Source organism: Monodon monoceros, unplaced genomic scaffold (genome assembly GCF_005190385.1).
Source record: "Monodon monoceros isolate NGI ecotype Baffin Bay Population unplaced genomic scaffold, NGI_Narwhal_1 Super_Scaffold_6, whole genome shotgun sequence".
NCBI lineage: Eukaryota > Metazoa > Chordata > Mammalia > Artiodactyla > Monodontidae > Monodon > Monodon monoceros.
Window position 1 is genome coordinate 43542192 of NW_021703783.1, and position 15210 is coordinate 43557401.

At 58.3% G+C, this 15210-nt stretch overlaps 2 protein-coding genes across 14 annotated transcripts; one reads left to right on the forward strand and one right to left on the reverse strand.

Moving 5' to 3' along the window:
• Nucleotides 1-123: 123 nt before the first annotated feature.
• Nucleotides 124-7754, forward strand: SLC26A10 (solute carrier family 26 member 10). 10 transcript variants are annotated; one of them, XM_029205996.1, is made up of 19 exons: nucleotides 124-382; nucleotides 807-1038; nucleotides 1508-1618; nucleotides 2181-2338; nucleotides 2530-2694; nucleotides 2954-3106; nucleotides 3843-3925; nucleotides 4075-4222; nucleotides 4333-4446; nucleotides 5416-5493; nucleotides 5583-5678; nucleotides 6090-6196; nucleotides 6308-6377; nucleotides 6450-6566; nucleotides 6701-6734; nucleotides 6814-6896; nucleotides 7000-7054; nucleotides 7171-7277; nucleotides 7590-7754. In XM_029205996.1, exons 1-19 carry the CDS (start codon nucleotides 158-160, stop codon nucleotides 7626-7628), a joined length of 2175 nt encoding a protein of 724 aa, XP_029061829.1. In that variant the 5' UTR covers nucleotides 124-157; the 3' UTR covers nucleotides 7629-7754. The 10 variants fall into 10 exon arrangements, 4 of the variants coding, with proteins under 4 accessions (XP_029061829.1, XP_029061831.1, XP_029061830.1 ...); XM_029205998.1 differs by having other exon boundaries at nucleotides 7171-7235; nucleotides 7590-7731; XM_029205997.1 differs by having other exon boundaries at nucleotides 128-382; nucleotides 7171-7336; nucleotides 7590-7738.
• B4GALNT1 (beta-1,4-N-acetyl-galactosaminyltransferase 1) lies at nucleotides 7486-14657 on the reverse strand. Of its 4 annotated transcripts, none has more exons than XM_029206002.1 (11): nucleotides 14283-14657; nucleotides 13473-13691; nucleotides 12770-12934; nucleotides 12526-12632; nucleotides 12036-12076; nucleotides 11708-11888; nucleotides 10599-10706; nucleotides 10268-10458; nucleotides 9655-9795; nucleotides 9165-9405; nucleotides 8011-8537 (listed from the first exon to the last, which is right to left on the reverse strand). In XM_029206002.1, exons 2-11 carry the CDS (start codon nucleotides 13688-13690, stop codon nucleotides 8320-8322), a joined length of 1611 nt encoding a protein of 536 aa, XP_029061835.1. In that variant the 5' UTR covers nucleotide 13691; nucleotides 14283-14657; the 3' UTR covers nucleotides 8011-8319. The 4 variants fall into 4 exon arrangements, with proteins under 4 accessions (XP_029061837.1, XP_029061835.1, XP_029061836.1 ...); XM_029206003.1 differs by having other exon boundaries at nucleotides 8173-8537; nucleotides 10608-10706; nucleotides 14283-14652; XM_029206004.1 differs by lacking the exons at nucleotides 12770-12934; nucleotides 14283-14657 and adding an exon at nucleotides 14082-14222 and having other exon boundaries at nucleotides 7486-8537; nucleotides 10608-10706.
• Nucleotides 14658-15210: the final 553 nt, after the last annotated feature.

Below are 15210 nucleotides of genomic sequence, written 5' to 3' on the forward strand. Positions count from 1 at the left end.
GTTTTTGGCTTCTGAGAAATAAAATCAAAGTTCCCTGTCTGTTCAGTGTTCCCCCTGAGGCCCTGAACTGGAAATTTAGGCCCAGCCACTCCCAGCAGAGGTGTGTGTGTGGCAGGGCGGTTCTCTGTCCATCCATATCCAGTAGCAGCTGAGGCCAATGGAGCCCCTTACACTTTCTGGGGACAAGCTGCGCCCCATGAGGATTTGGGTGGGGGCGGGGCGGGGAAGGGAAGTTGGAACGCCGCTGAACTTTCTTGTGGGCAATGCAGCGGCCCTGGGAATGACCAGTAACCCTAGAGGAGTCAGCGTCTGTCTTCGCCCAAGGTGCAGATGCGGAAAGGAACCGGGAGCGAGAAGGCGGGAGTCAAAAGACCTAGGAGCGGTAAATAGTGGGTGTTGGGTGATGGGGCGCGTTTGTCTTTCGCCCTACCTCTCTGGCTCCTACCCCTTTCCACGGCCATCCCTCCCCCCATAGCAGGCTGCAGAGCGAGCGATCTGGCCAAGCATGTCTGAGGAAACGCCTAACGTAGAGACACCCCCTCCCCAAGGCGCAGCCGGCTCCTGACTGTAGAAGGTCCCCAAGAGAGGGCGCCCTCCGGGACGGGATTGGACCCTGCTTCGCGGAGGCGGGACTCGGGGCCCGCGGGCGGAGGGGTATTTAAGACTGGGCGGAGTTGGAGGTGGCAGAGGGCAAAATGAGTGGGCTACCCGGTGCCAGCACCTGCCCAGGTCCGGGAGAGGCCTCCGACCTTAAGTCCCCCCTGGGCGCCAAGTTCAGGGAACCTCTTACCGAGGCCCGGTTTCAGCAGCTCTTCGGGGACGCGGAGCAGGAGCCCGAGCTACTCGCGGAGCCCCGCTGGTCGCGGCTGCGCCGGCTTTGGAAGCGGCGGGCCCGCGCCTGTTCCGGACCGGGGCCGTGGCCCCTGCTGCGGGCGCGGCTGCCCCCGCTGCGTTGGCTGCCCCACTACCGCTGGCGGGCCTGGCTGCTCGGGGATGCGGTGGCCGGAGTGACCGTGGGCATCGTGCACGTGCCCCAGGGTGAGCGGCGCCAGCAGCAGCCTGTCAGGGGCCCAAGCTCTAGAGGGCTTCGGGTTGGCACGGGGCCTGGGAACCGGGAGCGAAGTGGTGGGTTAGTGTGGCTTGAGGGCTCGGCGACAGGGACCTGAGGCCAAGTTCTGGGTAAGGACAGTGGAGCTCCATCAGATCCCCACCCCCAGCTCCCCTCATCTGTGCAATTCTGCGCGAAGTCTTGGACACGGTCCGGCCCAGGGAACTGGAGAGAGGCAGGACGCCAGCCCCCCAGGACGCGGCCGACACAGATCTCTGACCTTGTCCGCCCCACGACCTCCCATCGAGGCCCGTTAACCCCTCAGTTCCCTCATGTGGCGGGATTTAGAGTCCCCGGGCCAGCCTCTAAGAGTGCGGGAAGGGAAGGACAGTCCTGGAGGCTGGGCACCCTGCCCCCTAACCTACACACCGGAGACCTTTCCTTCCACTACTCCCCCAGGCATGGCTTTTGCCCTCCTGACCTCTGTGCCCCCAGTGTTCGGACTCTACACTTCTTTCTTTCCCGTCCTCATCTACACCTTGTTGGGTACTGGGAGACACCTGTCCACCGGTGAGTGACCCAGTGACTCCTCTCCTTCTCTGTGGGGTGGAAAGGACAGGGGTTTGAGGCTTCCGTTCTTGTAAGCTCCCTCGCCCTTGTTCCCGTCTTCACGCCCCCCACCTTCCCTTCCGCCTCGGCCGCTACACTGCCGTGAACCTCTGACCTAGACAGTGCTCGCTGCGGGTGCTGAGTGGGTGCAAAGAGGCGGGAGTTTACTCGGACTTTTCCTCTCCATGAAATTTGGTTAAAATGAACGTCTCTACGACTTGGAAGAGGGGAGAGGAGATACTCTGTCGCCCAAAGGAGCAGGCAGTCCCCAGGGCGTTTGCAGGAGGGGCAGTGACGCAGTTGGGAGCCGTTTTTTCCCGGCGGGTGCTCCCTCCTTTCCTCCCTCACCGCTGGTTCCGGGCTGCTGCACCAGCTCTTGGCCCCAGAATCTTCACCTGAGCAGCAAGCCTTCTAGGAGAGGGCGTCTGACGGCAGCATCCTGGGCGGAGAGCGCGAAGCCTGGGCTCTCGCCGTGCCCCAGGTGGCACAGCTGGTGATCTCTGCGTTTGTCCCCCGGCCCTAGGAACTTTCGCGGTACTCAGCCTTATGACGGGCTCGGCCGTGGAGCGGCTGGTGCCTGAACCCCTCGAGGGGAACCTGAGCGGCATTGAGAGGGAACAGCTGGATGCTCAGCGGGTTGGTGCGGCTGCGGCCATGGCCTTCGGGAGCGGGGCACTGATGGTGAGGGAGGACCTTGGGGGAGGACCCTGAGGGAATCCACGCTGGGGGCCCGGAGAATTGGGCCAGGGGAGAGGGAGGGACAAGTCTCCAGCACCGGTCTAGGCGGGAGAGGTGCGCGGACAAGCTGGTGCACTGCGCCGGGGCTTGTCTGCTCCTTCTCCAGTGGTGATGGCGCATCTTCTCCCCTGCAGCTGGGAATGTTCGCGCTGCAGCTCGGCGTCCTGGCCACCTTTTTGTCGGAGCCTGTAGTCAAGGCGCTAACCAGTGGGGCCGCCCTGCACGTGCTCGTGTCCCAACTGCCTAGCCTTTTGGGGTTGCCCCTCCCGCGTCAGATCGGCTGCTTCGCTCTCTTCAAGGTGAGGTGGGAGAAGAGCGAAGAGGCTTCTAGCGGTCCCGGGAAGAGGGAAACCCGTAAAGAAAGGAAGTGGGGGCGAGTGGAGGGATAGTGTGTGGCACGGGCGGAGAAAAGGTCAGAACCACGTGGCTGAATGAGGGTCGCTGAGGAGGTGGAAGCCCTGATGGGAGCCAGGAGAGGCCTCGCCTCAGTCTGGCGGGTCCGCGCTGGGGGCAGGCGACCCTGGCTCCAGGCCCTCTGCTCACTGCCCCTGCCCGTAGACGCTGGCCGCCGTGCTGACGGCGCTGCCGCGGAGCAGTCCCGCCGAACTGACCGTCTCGGCACTCAGCCTGGCGCTGCTCGTGCCCGTCAAGGAATTGAACGTGAGGTTCCGAGACAGGCTACCCACCCCGATCCCAGGGGAAATCGTCATGGTGAGGATGGGGTCCCAGCCCCGTGCACCGCACAGACCCTGCCCGTCCTGTAGGAACTGGCCGCTGCCGCCCCTTCATGGAGTGCAGAGAGGTCACAGATGAGAGGTCCTGCTTACACGTGTACTTTTCCAGGCCTCTTCCCAGAACACTTTGACCCTCGGGAATCCCCCACCCAAACGTCCCCCCTTCTCTCAAAAAGCCGGCTGTAGGCCTCTTAGAAAGCCTTCTTCCTCCTTACAGCGCCCCCTTGCGGTGTCGCTCGCCACGGCACCGGCACCTTCGCTCCCGTCTCTCCCCTCACCGGTCCCGCACTGTAATTCACGTTTTATCCTCCTCCCCGCGTCCACCTACATTTCTCTCTCCTGCCCCAACTAAACAGGCTCTCCTCGTCTCCACAGATACCCCATATATCCCTTGATATAACCCAGCTTCCCTGCTTAGAATGGCTCGATTGTACCTCTTGATATCCACCATCCCTCATAGCAGCCCCCTCTTACTTCTTCCTGTCCATCTCTCTCCATAGCTCCAGGCATACATCATTCTTCTTTCCCATCCCCAATCTCCTTCACTCTAAACCAGTTGTTAGGCATCCATCCCCAAAACATCCCAGCTACCCCAGTTGCTGGGCTCCTGCAACCACCTAATCCTGCGTTGCAATCCTCTCTCATATTGAGCTCCTTCCGGCGTCTGCCAGGGGCCTGTCTCCTCCCATGCTCTAATTTGCTCTCTTTCCCAGGTGCTTCTGGCCTCCGTGCTCTGCTTCACCTCTTCCCTGGACACAAGATACAACATCCAGATAGTTGGATTGCTGCCCGGAGGGTAAGAGAGAATGAAAAGGCACCCGTTTTCTTTTCTCACAACTCTCCCACCCAGCGCCTTCCCCTGTCCTGCCCTATGCCATTTCCTCTCTCTTGCTCGTATCCTTGTTATACCCAACCCATCCTCACCACGGATTCCTCTCTCTCTAGATTTCCCCAGCCTCTCCTCCCCAACCTGGCTGAGCTGCCCAGGATTCTGGCCGACTCGTTGCCCATGGCACTGGTTACCTTTGCAGTGTCTGCCTCCCTGGCCTCCATCTATGCAGACAAGTACAGCTACACTATTGATTCCAACCAGGTGTGACTTTGAGTGAGGACCCCAACCTCATTCAGGGGACAGCCCCCTAATGTGATTCCCCCCTCCCAGCCATGCCTTTGTCTCCTCTTCATCTCCCTGCATCCCTCCAGGAGCTCTTTGCACATGGTGTCTCCAACCTCATCTCCTCCCTCTTCTCTTGCTTTCCCAACTCGGCCACATTGGCCACAACCAGCCTACTAGTGGATGCTGGTGGGAACACACAGGTAAGAGCACGTCCTTGGGTGAGGAGAAGGGGGGAGGGGCATCCAGGTTGGGTGGTGGTGGAACAAGTGGAAGATTGGCAGATCCCCAGTTGGCAGCTCTATAGAGAAGGATGGAATTCTGTGAGGGAAGGTGAGTGAGGAGATGGGATTACCTGGGTAGGAGGTATAGAAGAGAAGAAAGGTACATTAAGACCTTTGTAGACTCTAAGCACTGAAAAAGTTTATGGTGCCCTATATGTAGTTCAAAATAAGAACACTACTAATCTGGAAAATAAATTTAAGAAACAAAATTCTGGTGTTTTTCCTTGTGAGGACATTTTCTTTTAAAAAGAAATATCACATATCAAAGTCTCTCCCTAATATTTTTGGTTTCCTGTACTTTGTTGGTGCCCTAAGCATGTGTTTAACCTGCTTTTAGGGTCATCCAACAGTGGCTTTTAAGATGAAGGTAGGCTGGTGGGGGAGGGATAAGTTGGGAGATTGGGATTGACATATACACACTGCTATATATAAAAATAGATAGCTAATAAGGACCTACTGTATAGCACAGGGCACTCTACTCAATACTCTGTAATGACTATGGGAAAAGAATCCAAAAGAGAATGGAGATATATATATATATATATATGTCTGACTGATTCACTTTGCTGTACAGCAGAAACTAACACAACATTGTAAATCAACTATGCTCCAATAAAATTTTAAAAAAAGATGGAGGTCAGCTACAAAAATAGGGATGTTGAACTGCATCTTGGGGCAGACCAGCAAATGACAGGCATTTAATTGGGGGAGGGGAAAGGTAGGTGTGAGCGGCAGAATATCAAGCAGGGGCTCGAGGAGTGTGGAAGGGGATTTGGGAGGAGGGAGACTTCCAAGGAGGATGAGGCAGAGTAGGCAGGGAGACCAACTCTCACGCGGGGGTGGGTGAGGTTCCCTCCCTTCTTTGCTTCCGTCCCTCCTTCCCTCTAGCTGGCAGGCCTCTTCTCCTGTATGGTTGTCCTGTCTGTCCTGCTGTGGTTGGGGCCCTTCTTCTACTATCTGCCCAAGGTAAGCAGCAGAGGAGGTGGAGGGGTGGCTGGGATGGGTGGCGACATCCCTCCACACTGGGGTGGTCAGCTTACCTCCTCTGCCCCAAGGCTGTCTTGGCCTGCATCAACATCTCCAGCATGCGCCAGATGTTCTTCCAGATGCGAGAACTTCCACAACTATGGCGCATCAGCCGCGTGGACTTTGTGAGAAATGGCAGCATTACCCTCGGATGCCCCCTCCCATTTACCAGCGTCCCCAGCCTCTGCCCTTGATCGAAGCTAATTGTCCCAGTCCTAAGTTCTGCAACCCACCCACCCCCAACATGTGTACCTCCTAATCCCTTTACTCAGAGACAAGGCGAAGGGTGGAGCTTGAACCTCTTCAGGCCTGAATATTTGTAACTCCCCAGATGGTTCAAGGTCTGGGGTCATTACACTTGGTGTGTATCCCCTATTAGGTCCATCCCGTTCCTTCCTTCTGTCATTGTTTCTACTTTCTCCCGGGCCATCCCTCCCCATCACTTGCCCCGGCAGTCACTGCCCCTGGACCCCTTTCCCTGGTAGGGATGGCCTGGCATTTCTTTTGGTCATTTCGCTCCCATCCATGTCCTGCAGGCTGTGTGGATGGTCACATGGGTGGCTGTCGTGACCCTGAGTGTGGACCTGGGCCTGGCTGTAGGTGTGGTCTTCTCCATGATGACTGTGGTCTGCCGCACCCAGAGGTGGGAGTAGAGATGAGGGGAGTCAAGATGAGAGGAGGGAAGAGAAAAGAGTGCTTGGGGTGACTCTCCAGCCAGGTCAGGCTGGGAATCTGACCCCAGCTTCCCGCCCAGGGTACAGTGCCTGGCACTCGGACTGGCTGAGGGGACAGAGCTCTACAGGCCACTCAGAGAGAGTCACAAGGTGGGTGGGCTACAGCCGAAGAAGGAAGGGAAGATTAGACTCGGATGTTTCACTGACCCTCTGGCCCCTTAGCTCCTCCAGGTCCCAGGGCTCTGTATCCTGAGCTATCCAACGCCGCTCTACTTCGGGACCCGTGGGCAGTTTCGCCGCATCCTGGAGTGGCACCTGGGGCTTGGAGAAGGAGGCAAGGTGAGGGACTTGGTCAAAGGGGCGTGTGGCTTCTTTGGGGGTGCGAGACAGGTGGGTGTTCTGGGGGGGGTCATTGTGCTCAAGGGGTGCATGTTCGTGTCTCAGAGATGGTGACTACCCTTTTCTACTCACAGGAGGCTCCAAAGACAGATGGCCCACCTGATGCAGGTGAGATGGGATGACAATGAGGGAGATTTGGGCACGACCCATGGAGGCATCTGGGTACTCCTGCCTTCTGCCATCCTAGTTGCTGAGCCTGTCAGAGTGGTAGTCCTAGACTGCAGTGGTGTCACCTTTGCAGATGCGGCAGGGGCCAGAGAAGTGGTTCAGGTGAGGGAGAGGGTAGGTTAAGGAGAAAGTCCCCTTGTCCCACGAATACTCTCTGATATAGGATTTAACCCCCTGCCCCCCCCCCCCCCCCCGCCCCACGTAGCTGGCCAGCCGATGCCGAGATGCTGGGATCCACCTTCTCCTGGCTCAGTGTAATGGTGAGATGTGGAGGATGGAGGGATCTGGAGAGTGGGGAGTGACTGGACGCTTGCGGGGAAGGAAGAGGACATGGTGTAGTTGTAGGACCTGAGAGCCTGACCCCTTCTCCACACAGCCTCAGTGCTGGGGACACTGACCCAGGCAGGACTCCTGGATAGAGTGACCCCAGAACAGCTGTTTGTGAGTGTCCAGGATGCAGCTGCATATGCCCTGGAGAGACTGGTGAGGCGGCAGTAGCAACGGGAGTGGAAGCCAGGAGGTGCTGGGCTATGGCAAAGGAGGTGTGAGTCAGTGACTGAAGATCCAGGCAGAGGGATTTGTGAAGGGGGCTGAGGAGGGAGATGAAGGAAAGGGGTGGGGATGAAGTGATTAGTCTATATAAGACTAAACCAGGGAGACTGGGCCCAGCTGTGGGTGAAGAACTGAGGAACTAAGGTTCCAAAGCAGGCGGGGTACCCCTGAGAGGTCTGCCAAATCTTGGGTGAGGGAGGGGGGCACCTAATCTACTTCTGACATGTCCCTTCCCTTTTCCAGGAGCTCACTGGTCCAAAGACTTGCACAGTGTGGGTCTGACCCGGTCATGTGGAGTGTGGAGGGTCCCAAAAGCATGTGTGTGAGGAGGGCCAGGGTCCCTGAGCCCCCTTACTTAATGTAACTAATAAAATGAAGCTGAGAGTCTCTGGGGTTCATGAAGTGAGTCTGGGTGTCTGCACACAGACCCTTGGTGCCCCATTCCTCCATGCGCACAGCATTGCAGAGACACAACTGAAAATGGCTTTCACCTGTATGTTCACTGGTCCCCACACCAGCTCCCGTCACCAGTTCTCTCCATGGGGTGGGGCTGCAGTCGCTGCACAGAGTCCTGGATCCAGGGATGCGAGGGAGGCCCCAGCCCTGGGAATATATACTGGGGGCTTCCCCACCCCCTTGGTCCCAAGGAGATGAGAGTGTTTCCGCTTTAGGTTTTTAGAGTCCCCATGGGCTCTTTGGCACTTGGAAAGCAACCCCCCACTTCCTGCCCTATGGGAAGGGGGTGGGAGGAGGACTTGGCACTGGCTGTGGGATGAGTTATGGCTCCATCATGCCCCTGGGCACTCGCAGAAAGGAGGAATGTCACCAGGACAAGCCCCTATTTGGGATCAAGTTCTGAAGGAGATTGGAGACAGTCAGTGGAGTGGTCACTGGCTGGTGGGCTTTGCTAGATATTCCTGGCAGGTGCAAGGAGGTAGGCCCAGCCTGACAGTTGGAAGGCCCCGAGTGGCCGTCACTCTGAGGTCATGCACTGGAGCCGGTGTTTGAAGAAGAGCAGGCGGTGTTTGGCCACCTGACTTTCATCCAGTGATCCCGGGTAACGGTACCGAGCGTAAGTCTCTGCCCTAGCATCCCTTGATGTCCAAGGCAACTTCAACTTGGATGCATGATCCACGACAACGTCTGAGCAGGAGCCCACCCGAAGAGAACCAAGTCCATCCAGGAAGAATTCTGGGGGTGGAGGAAAGGCGAGTACACAATGAAGGGTCTTGAGGATACAGAGGCCCCACCGTTAAAGGAGAACTGAGATTTGGGATATGCTGGGTGCATATGCAAAGACCCCATTTCTAAGGACCTTGGGCATGTAAATCAACCCTTTTGAGTCTTAGTTTTACTCTTGTATAAAATGGAGTCAATATCCTTACCTTGTGCTTTGAAAACTGATCCTCCGCCCCACCCCCCGCCCCTCCCTGCCCCGCCCCCAACACGCACACGCAGAGGTTCAATAAATGCCGAATGGTATGCTCCGAGGTGGTCTGAACCAAGGGATACGGCTGGGAGCGAGATAAAGGTGCAGGTGGCAGTGGTGGGGAAGCTCAAGACGGACCCAGCAGTTGTACTGGCTGTGGAGGTTTAAATGATGCTCGGGGCTGAGAGGGTGGAAGCTCTCTCTCTTGCCCGGGCACAGGTCTTGGTAAATCTTCGTAGAACTGCTCTAGGGGCCCCGGTAGCAGCCGTGGGCTCCGCGGGGGTGGTCGGGGAGTAGTACCCAGGGCCCTTGGCGCCTTACTGCACCGAGCCCAGCCCAGCGCCCCGCGGGATTCCTGCCGGGCCCGGCCAGGAGGGGGCGCCACTCACCCAGGTGCGCCACGCGGCTGAGGCGCGGGTCAAAGCCGACCTCGCGCACCTTGTCAGTGCGCGCCAGGAAGAAGTTGACCACGCCGTCGGTGACCACGCACCCTGGGAAGCCGACGAGCGCGTGGTGGAAGCCGCGCTTCTGCCGGAGGCAGTTCCCGCGGCCTGGAGCGCCGGGCTCCACGCTCAGCAGCTGCCGGTAGGTGGTGGCGAAGCCGGAGATCTCGCGCACCGCGCCCCCCACCTGCCGGGGCGGGAGGACGGCTGCAGGCGGGGCGCGGACCGGAAGGGGATCCTCTGCCCCCCAGGGCGGCTCTCCTGCCCTGTCCTTTCCCGCTTCTCCCCTGCAGGACCCAGATAGTGCCCCAGGCTCCGCTTCGTCGTCCCCTCCCGTCCCAGGGCTGGCTGCCCGCAATCGGGTCTACCGGCCGGCCGCGGCCTTAGTCTGCCGAAGGCTCTCCTCCCACCCTACATCTCAAGGCCCCTCCCCTACCAGGTCCAGCGGCGTCCGCTCCAGCACGTCCACAAGCCTCTCCAGTCGTGTCCGCGCCGTGAAGACGAAGTCGTCGTCCACCCACAGCACGTACTTGGTGGTTACTTGGGATACGGCCAGGTTCCGGCCTGCGAACCAGCCCTGGGGAAGGGTAAGTACGGTTGGCGATGCTGTCGAGATAGAACGTAGCCCTCTGCCACCTTTTCTCCTCACTCCTGACCCCTCTCAACAGCCTATGCCCCTCTCCAAACTTTCGAGTGCTTACGAATGGCCGGGAGCTAGGTAAAAAATGCATTTCCCACTTGTGCGAGGCGCTGAGTCAGTGTTCTGGGGGAAGGTATTGGAATGCATTTAATTCATGCGTTCATTCATTCATCAACTATCTACTGAGCCCCCCACTAGGTGCTAAGCACCATTCTCAGAACGCAGCGCTAGTAAGACACACGATTCCTGCTCCCGTGGAGTTTACATTCCAGAAATCCTCATGCTTAACAGGCGCCTCAGTGATTCTGAGGCAGGTAATCGTGGAATCACTATGGTGGAGACTGCAGACTGAGGGTGCGCCCCCTCCCGGTGCCCTGTGGCGCACAGTTCAGCCTCGCTGGCTGCTCACCTTGCCAAAAGGCATGAGATAGTGCTCGATGTGGGGACCTCTAATGCTCTCTGGCTTGTCGCTGTCGTCGGCGATTACCACTGTGACTGTCGGGTAGAAGCGGCGGATGCTGGCGATGAGTGCCCGTAGCCGATTGTAACGAAGGAAGGTCTTAGTGGCAATGGTGACCAGAGCGCTGATGTTGTACTGGGCTGGGAGTGAGGGGCAGGGTTAGGTGCAGAGGAGAGTAGGGAGTGAAGAGCAGGAAGACATCTCCCAGGGGTGTCTCCCAACTTGTCGCCCTCTCCCAACTTGCTCCCCATCAGGGCTGGATCTATGTCCCTGAGCATACCAGTCTCACCTCCCAGGGGTAGAGACCCAGGTGGGTACAGCTGAGGGCTGGGTGGGTGTCTTATGCGTATGGTGAAGGCAACTTTGTGTCCCTCGGTGGAGAACCGGACTGGGAAGAAAGGACATGAGATGTGGCCCCTAGGGCTTGGACAACATTGTCTTTTCAGTAAAACAATATTTAAGCGCCTACTCTGTGTAGCACTTTTCTAGGCCCTGTTAGACAAGAATGCAAGGTTCTTATCCCCATGGAACTTACATTTTAATGGGTGGGGGAAAGATGATAAAAGAGTTCATTAAAAAGCTAACCTTTATTGAGCATTTACTATGTGCCAGGCACTTTTAAAGTTACCTTAAATATATGAACTCATTTAATCCTCACAGTAGCCCTATTAAGTAGATTCCTACTACAGAAAAAGAAGGCACAGAGAAGGTAACATGTCCATAATTACCCAACTGTTAAGCAACAAAGCTGGGATAGGAACCTAGTCAGTCTGGTTCCAGGCTAAGTAAGTAAGAAAATTCAGATACAGATAAGTATTGAATAGAAAATAAGACAAGTAATGTGATAGTGAAGAGGAGCCATTTGAGCTGAGATCCAAATGATAGGAAGGAGCCAGCTATGCAAAAACCTGCGGGAAGAGCATTCTAGGCAGAGGGAACAGCAAGTGCAAAGGCTCCAAAGTGGGAGTAGGTTTGGTACAGAAGCCTTGGAGAGAAGCAGGAGGACTGTGTTATGCCCCTTTTGCTAGAGGAGAAATGGGGGCTCTGGGAGATAAAGCCCTTTGCCCTCTAGTAAGTGGTGGGCTGGGAATAGAGCTTGAGTCTTCTGGCTCCTGGGGCAGGTCACTTCCTGGGGCCCCCATGGTTGGCCTGAAGGGGGGACACACCCAAGGCTCGGGTTTCCCTCTGGCCTGCTCCAGCCCCAGATGAACAAAGGCCCCTTCTCTCCCTCCCTGGCCCTGCTGGCCCAGCTGAAATGCCCATTGTGTGGCTGGGCAGCGCTGGCCATGGCCCGAGTGTCTCCCACACCCTCTGCCACTTGCTCGCTCCTGCCTTTCTGGGCTCCCTGTGTTCACCCAGCCTGTTACTACCTCCACCTGGGCCTCGCACCTATGTCTGCTGTGTTTGCCTGGTAGCTTCGGCTGCTATAAGTCACCAGTTGCAGCTGCCGATTGAGTTGGTCCAGCCCTGGGCTGGCGAGGGTGAGATCTGGCTGCCCCTCTCCAGTGAGAGTCACTCCAGTCACTTCCCCTGCCACGTCCCAGGTGCCCAAGGAGGCAGTCAGGTTCACCTGGGAGAGGGGATTGGAGAGTGCAGGGTGAGGCCCCAGACCCACCTCTTGCCTCCCTGGTTCCTCCATCCCTCCTTTGGCAGCTTTGTTGCCCTCCCGGCATCCTTAATGCCCACCTGGCCTCCTCGCCCTCCTGTTTCTTCTCACCTGGTATACCTCCTGACCAGAAGTGGCCTGCAGGCTCAGTCCTGGGAGGAAGGAGAGGGGATCAAAATCACAGACAATCTGGAATTCCTCATTTTCTCTTCCCTCTTTCACCACACCCAGCACAGAATTTCTCATTCATCCCTCTTGTTGAGGCCACAGCAGGGCACATTGCGGGGCATAGCCTAGAGTAACTTATTTTTTACTCCTTCCCATCAAAGCAGTAGCTCTTCTGTGGCCTGCCCTACCTGTCCACCTAACTTTGGCCAGTCAGCAAGAATAGACCCTTCTCCCCAAACCTCTCCAGTCACTGTCTTCTACAATTCCTGACAATCTTAGAGTCCCTTCTGTCCCCATCTCCCACCTCATGAGCCCTCCCTGACCTCAAGTCTCCTACCTCCCATTCCAATCTTCCCTCATTCTTCCTCACCCAACCTGGGCTCTGCCACCCCCCACCGTGGCTTAGGTCATCCCCTAGGACCGTTCTCCCCACCTGGCACCAAGATGCTCCTGAGGGGCTGGACCTCCACACCCTGCAGGGGGTACTGTAGTGGGGAGTTGGCAGGGGCTATGAGCAGCTGGTCAGCAGCAGACTGGCTCCTGGCAGTGAAGGAGGGGGAGGACAGAGGAGCAGTCAGGGGGAGACGGGCTCTCCCTCCTGCCACACCTACCCTCCAGGCTTCCCCCTGCTCTTCCCCTACAAGAGTCATGCCCTCCTTTCCCACTGGTACCGGTACCTTGAAAGGAAGGCCTGGAACTCCTGCTCCCTCAAGGCAGATGCAGCCCTCAGCTCCTCAGGGTCAAAGGCCTTGGTGAAGTCAATGGCTTGCACCTGCCTCTGGAAGGGGAGGCGAAGGCTCCCCGCACTGGACTCACAACTGCAATTGTTCGTGGACAGCAGCCTGGAGCCGGGAGGAAGGGTCCTCAGAGCCCAGCCATGCAGCTCACTTATCCCACAGAACATTTACACAGGACCTACATCTTGGCCTTTCAACCCTGTCCATCCAAAATCTGTCCCCTTAAACACTGCTCTTCAAATAGTCCCCAGGAGGAGGAACCACCAAAGGAATGACGCAACCCCTAAATCTGGATTTTACAGAGGTGTAGAATTAGGGCCAATTGCTAGGTGTTCAGAGTTGCCTACACGCCATTAGGACCCCACCTGGACTCTCCTTTCATAGGGAATCACCAGGTCTCAGAAAGTCAGGGCCCTCCCCTGACGGCACACCCTCCCTTCCCCATACCGTGACAAGGTTCTTGGAGGACAGATTTGTCCCCCCGCAAGCACAAGACTCAGTGGCCCCCTCCACCTCCCACTTCACCCCTCTGCAACCAGTCGTGGGGAGCCCAGGCATCAGAGCTCAGCAGTGGAGGAAACAAGAGCTTCCCACGCCACCCCCCAGCGAGTGCCGTGCCGGTACCACGACTCCTTGCACTCACCCCACCACTTGCTCCTTGATCCTGACTGGGATGTGTGCGTACCGGGGCTCGGGGGCAAGACCTGGCAATTCTGGCCTGGGGTTGCCCTGCAGGGGCGTCCACAGCGCAAGAGGTGCCTGGAGGCCCGGCGCGACCCGGGTGCTCGCGTACAGGAGCCCCAGCGAGGCGCAGGCGAGCAGCAGGACCAGCACACAGAGGGCCCGGCGGCCCAGCCGCATCCTGGGTGGGCGGTAGGGATGGGAGAGTGAGAAAGGTGGGGAGCGAAGGCGTGGGTTGGGGCCCCCGCGCTTCCGGAGGCTCCTGCCGACCACCTGGGGCTTTCCACATCTCGCGCGCCAGGATTTGCATAGCGAATCGGTACCCCTGTCCCCTCCCCTCACTTCCCGGGCCTCGGGTCTCCCGGCCTCCTTTCTTCTCTCCCTCTCCCGCATCTTGCTTTCCTCTCACGCCTGAGGCCGGGCATCTTGAAGCAAGAGAACGTTGGAGGTAGTGGTTTCGATGCGGAGGCTCATAAGTAGAAGAGTACCATTTTATCGGAATAGCGGGTGTTCCCGAGCCCGCCACCTCCCCTGGCCCGCGCATCCCCCAACCCCTCAGTCCGAGCATCACCTGGCCCCGGCTGGGCTGCAGAGGGCAGCGCCACACCTTGCCTGTCATGAAAAATGCAGAATCACGCCCGCGCTACTGGGTGGCCCCGGCGGAGGTGACCCCGTGAGTGGCCTCGGGAAGCTGTGCGGGGGGACAAGGTGGACCGGCGTGCGCGCCTCTTCCCGCCTCAGGCTCGGCCCCTCATCCCGCCCGGACACTGACCTGTCTAACGCTCTGAGGCCGCCGCAAGATTTCGGTCCGGGCTGCGCCAGGCTCTCACCTCCAGCCTGGGGGTCCTCATGGGGCTGGAGGCGGCCTGATGGGGGAGTCGGGTGTGAGGCTGAGAGTGAGGGGGATCCTCCTGCCTCCCGAGCGCGCCCGACCCCTCCCGCCTTCGGACTCTCCGGGCTTTGTAGACCAAGGCGCTGGGGTGGCTCTGGGCGTTTCCTGCGGGGGTGGGGATCGGAGTCCAGAAACCTCCGCACCCCAGTCCCAGAAACAAATCCGGGGTTCCCCGGTACCCTGTTCCACTTGCCGGGCCGGGAGAGGTCGGGCCGCCGCCCGGCTCTTCAGTTCGCGGTGCCGCGCGGCTCAGCTCCCGGGCTGGTTGCGGCGGAGGATCCGGCTACGCGCGGGGATGGAGAGCGCTGGGGCGCCTTCTGGTGGACGCCGAGGACATTGCGGGGGCGCGAAGCCCGCGCCGAGCGCAGGTCCTTCTCTCCACCCCCCCTCCCCCTCCAGCCCTTCGCCTCCGAACCCTGGCATCTCCCCCGCCTGCCCCCGATCCCAGTCACACTATTCCCTATGCGTTCGGAGCCGCCCTCTCGTCTAGACTGTAGGCAAGGACAGGCGACAAGGGCTTCGGGAAGAGTTGGGGCGGAGACGCCCTGTAACCCCGTTTCAAGGAAGATTTGGGTACTTAGGGTGAGATAAAGGAAGACAGACAAGACTCTGGAAAATAAAAAAATGCCTGGCTAAGAAAAATAGGTTCACAGCCTCCCTCCCATGCTCGCCTCCCCCGCCCCCCAACCCCCAACCCCAGTTATCCAACGAACACTCAGTGATGTACCAAACACTCGGCAATTCAAGGGCCTGCTTCTCCTGACTGCTCCTTGTTGCAGGTTTGCGGGAGGAAAGAAACCCCAAACAG